Source organism: Mesocricetus auratus, unplaced genomic scaffold, assembly GCF_017639785.1.
Source record: "Mesocricetus auratus isolate SY011 unplaced genomic scaffold, BCM_Maur_2.0 Super-Scaffold_100676, whole genome shotgun sequence".
Lineage (NCBI taxonomy): Eukaryota > Metazoa > Chordata > Mammalia > Rodentia > Cricetidae > Mesocricetus > Mesocricetus auratus.
Window position 1 is genome coordinate 101,251,754 of NW_024429266.1, and position 8,373 is coordinate 101,260,126.

Sequence of the window (8,373 nt, forward strand, 5' to 3'; positions counted from 1 at the left end):
TTCACGACCCATACCATGGAAAACAGAGGAGCCGTTATGGGTCTCTCAATGGCCTCTATCCTCTGAAAAATTAGAGGCTGTCACAAGATTAGTGCAAGAACAGGAACGGCTGGGGCATCTAGAGCCTTCTACCTCCCCATGGAATACACCAATTTTGTTATTAAGAAGAAATCTGGGAAGTGGAGATTACTCCACGACCTGCGGGCCATTAACAATCAGATGCATCTTTTTGGCCCTGTTCAAAGAGGCCTTCCTTTGCTTTCTGCACTTCCTCAAGATTGGAAGCTTATTATTATAGATATTAAGGATTGTTTCTTCTCTATTCCACTTTACCCACGGGATAGACCAAGGTTTGCCTTCACTATCCCTTCTCTTAATCATATGGAACCAGACAAGAGATTTCAGTGGAAGGTACTGCCGCAAGGCATGGCCAATAGCCCAACAATATGTCAGCTATATGTGCAGGAGGCTTTGGAGCCAATTAGGAAGCAATTTACATCTTTAATCGTTATCCATTATATGGACGATATTCTTATTTGTCACAAAGAGTTAGATGTTTTACAAAAGGCTTTTCCCATGCTGGTGGCTGAATTAAAACAGTGGGGATTAGAGATTGCCTCAGAAAAGGTTCAAATTGCAGATACAGGCCTCTTTTTGGGCTCAAAGATTACTCCCAAAAATATAGTTCCTCAGAAAATAGAAATTCGCAAAGACCACTTACAAACATTAAATGATTTTCAGAAACTTCTGGGAGATATAAATTGGTTGAGGCCCTTTTTAAAAATTCCATTTGCTGATCTAAAACCCCTCTTCGATCTCCTGGAGGGTGAGCCTCATATCTCCTCACCCAGAAAATTTACTCCCTGCCGCCCACCGAGCCTTACAGATGGTGGAAGAGGCCTTACAGGAAGCACAATTACAACGAATTGAGGAGTCACTACCTTTTAATCTGTGTGTTTTTAAGACAGCTCAATTGCCAACTGCAGTCCTGTGGCAACATGGACCATTACTTTGGATTCATCCAAATGCTTCCCCTGCTAAGATTATTGACTGGTACCCTGATGCTGTTGCACAGCTCGCGCTTCGCGGAATAAAAGCAGCTGTTACACATTTTGGCAGGGATCCTGATTCCTTGATTGTGCCTTATACTGCTGCACAAGTTCAGACCTTGGCAGCCACATCTAGTGATTGGGCAGTTTTAGTTACTTCCTTTTCAGGACAAATTGATAATCATTTTCCAAAGCATCCAATTTTACAGTTTGCCCTAAACCAGGCTATAGTGTTTCCACAAGTGACAGCTAAAGACCCACTCCCAGATGGGACTGTGGTGTACACTGATGGATCAAAAACTGGTATGGGAGCTTATGTGGTCAAGGATAGGGTTATATCTAAACAATATAATGAAACTTCACCTCAAGTTGTAGAATGTCTGATAGTACTGGAGGTTCTTGAGGCTTTTCCAGGACCCCTCAATATTGTATCAGATTCCTCTTATGTGGTTAATGCAGTTAATCTCCTTGAGATAGCTGGAATAATAAGATCCTCCAGCAGAGTTGCTAACATCTTTCAGAAGATACAAGCTGCCTTGTTAAATAGGAGATTTCCTGTTTTCATTACCCATGTCCGAGCACATTCTGGACTCCCAGGTCCCATGTCCTTAGGGAATGACTTAGCGGACAAGGCTACAAAGCTGGTGGCCGCTGCCTTGTCTACCCATGCACAAGCAGCAAAAGAATTCCATAAGCGCTTTCATGTGACGGCTGAGACCTTGCGCCGTCGTTTTGCTCTATCCAGGAAAGAGGCTAGGGAAATTGTTACTCAATGCCAGAATTGCTGCGAATTCTTACCTACTCCCCACATGGGAATAAACCCACGTGGCATTAGACCATTGCAGATGTGGCAGATGGATGTTACTCATATTCCCTCTTTTGGAAGGCTTCAATATGTTCATGTTTCTGTTGACACCTGTTCTGGCGTAATGTTTGCCACACCCCTAACAGGGGAAAAGGCCTCATATGTGATTCAACATTGCCTTGAGGCCTGGAGTGCTTGGGGAAAACCCAGAATTTTAAAAACAGACAATGGACCAGCATATACCTCTCAAAAATTCCGACAGTTTTGTCGGCAAATGGATGTTACCCATCTAACTGGCCTACCTTATAACCCTCAAGGACAGGGCATTGTGGAACGTGCCCATCGTACACTCAAATCATATCTGATTAAACAAAAGGGGAGTATTGAGGATGTTCTACCCTCGGTACCAAGAGTTGCTGTATCCATGGCACTTTTTACCCTTAATTTCTTGAACTGTGATGCCCAAGGCCACACTGCGGCTGATCGCCACAGTTTAGAGCCTGATAGGCCAAAAGAAATGGTAAAATGGAAAGATGTCTTGACTGATCTCTGGAAAGGCCCGGATCCTATTCTTATAAGATCCAGGGGAGCTGTGTGTGTTTTTCCACAGGAGGAAGAAAACCCCCTGTGGATCCCTGAAAGACTCACTCGAAGAGCTCCTTCACAACTCCAGAATAAGAAGGATGGAGGCCAAGTGGGTGATGAAGACTCTCCTACTCGGGATGATGGTTCCTAGTATGATGGGAGAGTTACGGTGGGCCATCATGTCTACCTTCCCCTACCGATGCCAGTGATGCAGAATGCCCAGGTGTTCCCTAGATTTTTCACAAATAATAGAGAGTTGGGGCTTGCCTTTTTGCCTTTAGATCCTCAGATACAGAGTTTTCAGGATGAGAGAACCTTGTCATTAGTAGGAAGCTTGTGCTTTACTGTGATTTCTTCATTAAAGGATAATTTTATTCATATGGATCCAGAAAGATCTAATGCTAATCCTTTTGAATTAATGGAAGCTGTACTGATCTTTCTCCTATGATAGTGAGAAGGGACAGATTACTTTTGATTGGAAAGGGGCATTAGGCAACAGTCTGAGTGAGGGACAGAGCTCTGGATCATCTGATTGGTCCTCCTCCAATGTTAAGTATACCCCTTTTAAGAGAACTAATTATTCAGCTGCCCTTTATTTGGGTTGTGAGTAATGATACCTTAGGTAAGAATCAGAAAGAAATAAATTGTTCTGCTTAGAATTGTTTTTATGCATTATGCTGGGATGCTATTAAGCACCCTTTTGCTTTGGTAATGCGCATGCCTCGATTTATTCCAGCTCCTGTTGAGGCGCCAAGTAATTTGAGTTTGTTTAGGGAAAAGCGAGATTTTTGGGATCTCTGCTATTATTGTGGGCCTGATAGCCACCGCCGCGGTTACTGCTTCGGTTACCGCCTCGGCCCTTGCACTTTCTGCCACTGTGCAGACAACTCAAACCATTAATGAACTATAGGCCACTGTGACCATGGTCCTAGATAAACAGGCCACTGCCAATTCTCAGATACAAGGAGGCCTGATGTTGGTAAACCAACAGATTAATTTGGTTCAGGAACAATTGGATATATTGTGGCAGATGGCCAAATTGGGATGTGAACAAAGTTGCCTGGCCTTTGTGTCACTTAGTACAATATGAGAATTTTACAAGAGCAGCTAACCTGTCAAAAGCTCTGTCTCAACATTTATTACAGAATTGGACTTTTGAGTTTGAGCAGACACTCCGTGAGTTGAGAATGGCGATCCTGCAAGTGAATTCGACGCATCTGGATCTTTCTCTGATGGAAGACCTCTCCCCCTGGATTTCATCTGCATTTTCTTATTTTAAGGAATGGGTGGGGGTAGGATCATTTAGCCTAGTTCTCTGCTGTGGAATAGTGTTGATGCTTTGGATGGTGTGTAAGCTCAGAGCCCAAACAAAGGAGAAAGTGGTGGTGGCACAAGCACTTGCTGCCTTAGAACACGGAGCATCCCCTGACATTTGGTTAACCATGTTAAAGCAATAGGTCGCTGGCCTCCCAGCTCTTGCACCCCACGAGGCTAGTCTCATTGCACGGGATAGAGTGGGTAGGCTTCAGCAGCCCAAGGAGTTGCAAGGCTAAGCACTGCACAGGAGAGGTCTGCGGTATAACGACTTTCTCCTGGGAGATAAGTCATCTTGCATGAAGGTTCTATGTCATGATCTCCTTCCCCCAGAAAAAAGACATCGGACTGGTCAGGACTTCCTCTGGGGATAAGACCCTGGAGAGGAGCTTTGTACATGTTCCGAATTTGCACATGGGGATTTGACCTCTATCTCCACTCCAAAGTTGTGGGTGTCCTATTGCTTCAAAAATAAATGAATAGGGGGAGATGTGAGGAGCCGCCCTCGCTATCGCTATTGCCGTTAGAAGATGGCGCTGACATCCACTGTCAGTTGGAGTTAACTGTCGCTGTCAGTTGGAGTTAACTGTCGCTGTCAGTTAGAGTTAACTGTCGCTGTCAGTTGGAGTTAACCGTTTAAACTGTGCCTCTCCCGTGACGTCATCTGGGGTGATGTGCAAACCACCAATCCCGGCTCTACACATCTCACTCGGAGCTCCTAGGCTTATATAAGGGGCTGGGTTTCTTAGCTTGGGGTCTCCCTCTAAGAAGCTGATCATCTATCTCTCAAGATGCATTAAAGCTTTACTGCAGAAGGATCCGAGTGTTCTGCGTCGTTCTTGCTGGCGAGACGGTAGCGCGGGACACATATGTGGGCAGAACTCTTTGGACCCAGTGAATTCTTAAAACAAAAGAAAAGGACATGAAGTTGGGAGGCAGATGCATTGGGTGGGGCCTGAGGGGAGTTGGGTAAAGGGAATAGGGGCTTGATATGATAAATATTTCATTGCACACATATATGAAATTCTCAAAGCATTAAAAGAGAAAACCATTAGACTCTGGTCACAGATTTTTCAGTTTGCAGCAGGAAGGCAAGAGATACACAGAATTTGGTTCCAGAGGGAGAGGAAGTGAGTGAAGGGGAAAGAAAAGAAGTTTGGAGATGCAGACTGGTTGCTCAGAACATTTTAAGTGAATAGATGTTCCTCCTTGCATTGCCCCTCTTGGACTTCAAGGTTCACTCACCGAGAGCTCTGCCTCATCCCCACCAGCTGCACAGCAGGGCCTCCAGTGGTGCTGTGTTCCACGGAGTCTTCCTTGGGAAACAGAGCTTGACTTTAGCCTCAAGGTCTGGGAGGAAGAGGAGTAAGGCACACCCCTACCCCAGGACGTGTTTTAAAAAAATATTATTATTATAATTTTGTTTGTTTTTTGAGACAGGGTTTCTCTGTTTAGCCTTGACTATCCTGGAACTCATTCCATAGACCAGGCTGGCCTCAAACTCAGAAATTCACCTGCCTTTGCCTCCTGAGTGCTGCAATTAAAGGCTGGGGAAGTGGCTCAACCTATAAACTTCTTGTCACACAAGCATGAGGAAGTGAGGTCAGTCTCCCAGGACTCATGTGAAAAAGACTGGTGCATGAACACATAAGCCCTGTGCTTGGAAGACAGAGACAGAAAGATCTCGGGCTGGCTAGCCTGTCAGTGCAGATGAATTAGCAATGTCCAGGTTCAGTGAGAGACCATGTCTCAAAAAATAAATGAAGAGAGACTGAGGGAGACACTTGATATTAACCTCGGCCTTGCACACATGCACACACACACACACACACACACACACACACACGAATCTCATCCTTCCATAAATTTGTTCCTTTAGTGGTGTCTCTTAGATCCTTTAAGTTTTGTTTATACATTCTTAATTTTATAGTTTGAAGGCTCTAATTCATTTGCCTTATCTTCAACTTCTCAGTCTCTCTTCAACCTCATTCATTTTATTAGTGAGATTCTGTTAAATTTCTCTTTACTAAGTCCCTCTTTATATCCTGCATTGGCTTCCTTATGCCATTTAGCTCTTTATTTATAGTCTCTTTAATTAATTCAATAATTTATAAACATCCTCTTTGATTTCCTAAACATTCTTACAGTCTTTCTTTTGACTTCTGTGTCTGGGATTTAATAACACTCATTATCAAAGTGATTGTAGAATTGGTAAGTTTGGAAGACACCTGTTGCTCCTTCCTCCGATTTCTTGTGTTTCCACATTTGTGTTCTAGAATGGAGAGGAAGGGAGTCATGAGGACCCCCCTTAACTGAAGAGCTTTTGGGAATTGTTGGCTGCTGGAGGAGACAGAGCACTGTGAGGGCACTGCCTATGAATCTTTAGTTAATAGATTTCTAGGTAGACATAAACTCACATCAGAGGAGGTACTGGTGGCCACTCATCCTGATTCCCACCTTTCCCCTTGCCTGGGAATCACAGAGCCTGGATTCAGACTTGTGCTGTGAGCAGCCCTCCTTCCTCAGAGAGAACTACCTCTTTGTAGTTGCAATAAGGGACCTGGAATCTGCAACATGGCACTAATACCCTTTTTAGAGCTACTCCCATGCTGCCTGTCTCTGGTGCTAGGGTTGGAACTCTTCTTAGAGCTCATGTGACTCTGTTTTCTGTCTGCCTGTCTGTCTGTCCATGATGTTAATACCTTTTCTAATAAACTACTTAACCCCCAGATTTGTGCCAGTGTTCCCTTAAATCTATATCTGAGACCTTTGATATATGATAATATTTATGTGTATGCATGAAACTCTCAAAGAGTAAGTAAAACAATACAAATTTTATTTCTGGAAAAAATGTAGTCACTACGTTAGATGACAGAGCATATGTTTTCTGACTTCACTGAATTGCTGTTTATGGGGGTCCTGCTATGGTCCCTTCTCCAAGAAGCATCATCTTTCTGAGGAGTTTCCCCAAAGCCTTCTGCATGTCCTTGTTCCTCAGGCTATAGATGAAGGGGTTCAGCATGGGAGTGACCACGGTGTACATCAACGAGGCAATCAGATTCATTCTAGAAGATGGCATGGCTGCTGAGCTGAGGTAGACCCCCAAGACCATTGCTATAGAACAAGAAGACCACCAAGAGGTGAGACCCACAGGTGGAAAAGGCTTTGTACTTGCCCCCAGCTGAGGGAATTCTTAGGATGGAGGAGAAAATCTGATAATAGGACAATAGAATCCCAGAGAAGGGAAAACCAGCTATGGCTATAGTTATAGAATATACTACAATGTTATTGACAAGGGTGTCAGAACATGCTAGCTTCAGGACTTCAGGAAGATCACAGAAAAAGTGTGGGATTTCCATGTTTATACAGAAAGACAGCCTTAACACAGTCAGGGTCTCAGGAAGGGAACTCATGACACTGATTAACCAGGACCCAAGAGCCAGCTTCCCACAGAAGCAGGAATTCATGATGACCACATAATGCAGGGGATGGCAGATGGCCACAAATCGGTCATAGGCCATCACAGTCAGGAGTAAATTATCCAGACAGCCAAACACAATGAAAAAAAATATCTGCGTGATGCAGCCTGGGAAGGAGATGAGCTTGCTTTGCGTGTGGATATTCAGCAGAGTCTTTGGGATGGTGGTGGAGGTGAAGCCGATGTCGGCTAAGGACAGGTTGGAGAGAAAGAAGTACATGGGCGTGTGCAGGTGAGGGTCTGATATAATGGCCAAGATGATGAGCAGGTTGCCTGTGATGGTGACAAGGTACATGGACAGGAGCAACCCAAAGAAGAAGGACTGCAGGCCAGAGTCTTCTGTAAATCCCAGGAGGAGAAAGTTTCTGCATCCTGTTTGGTTTTCTTTCTCCATAGGACGGCTGGCATTATCTATAAGAAGGGGAAAACACAACACAAATTTATCTTAAGTGGACTCTGTCAAATAATGTCAATATTTGACATTTATTAAATTTATTAAATTTATTAAAACCCAAGGTATTAGCTGAGTGTTGTGGCACATGCCTTTAACGGTGGCACTTGGAAGCCAGAGGCATGAGAATATTTGTGAGTTCAAGGTCAGCCTGGTCTCTACAGAGAGTTCTAGGCTGCCCTAGCAGTAGCTCTCAAGCCCTGTCTCTGGTGCTTAGCTGGCTTTTGGGAACCTGTTACCCATGCTGGATTACCTCAATTAGCCTCCATGTAGGAGGAGGAACTTGGCCCTACCTCAATCTGATGTGCCCTGCTTTGTTCAAGCCCATGGGAGGCCTGCCCCTTTCTGAATGGAAGAGAGGAGTGCATGCGGAGGGGATACTTGAGGGAGGGAACAGGAGAGGAGGGAAACTGTGGTCGATACGTAAAATAAGTAAAAAGGTTAGTAAATAAAATAAAACCAAACCCCAAAACAAAACAAACATGCCGCTTCTCTTTAGAAACAAAACAAAAGACAACCAAAACCCCTAAGGTCCTATGCTGGTGAGATGACTCAGTGTGCAAAGGCGCTTTCTATCAAGACTGAGGGCCTGACTCTGACTTCTGGTATGTGCACGGTGTAAGGGGAGCCTCAAATCCTCCAAGTCGTCATCCAACCTCTACACATGCGCAGCGGCATGTGTGTGCATTTA

At 44.4% G+C, this 8,373-nt stretch overlaps 1 protein-coding gene across 1 annotated transcript; it reads right to left on the bottom strand.

Moving 5' to 3' along the window:
- Nucleotides 1-6,646: 6,646 nt before the first annotated feature.
- On the bottom strand, nt 6,647-7,632 carry LOC101824476 (olfactory receptor 7C2). Its single transcript, XM_013122944.2, is given in 2 exon segments — nt 6,647-6,868; nt 6,870-7,632. Coding segments are annotated over 2 exon segments (963 nt in total). The 5' UTR covers nt 7,626-7,632; the 3' UTR covers nt 6,647-6,661.
- Between the last annotated feature and the right edge of the window lie 741 nt (nt 7,633-8,373).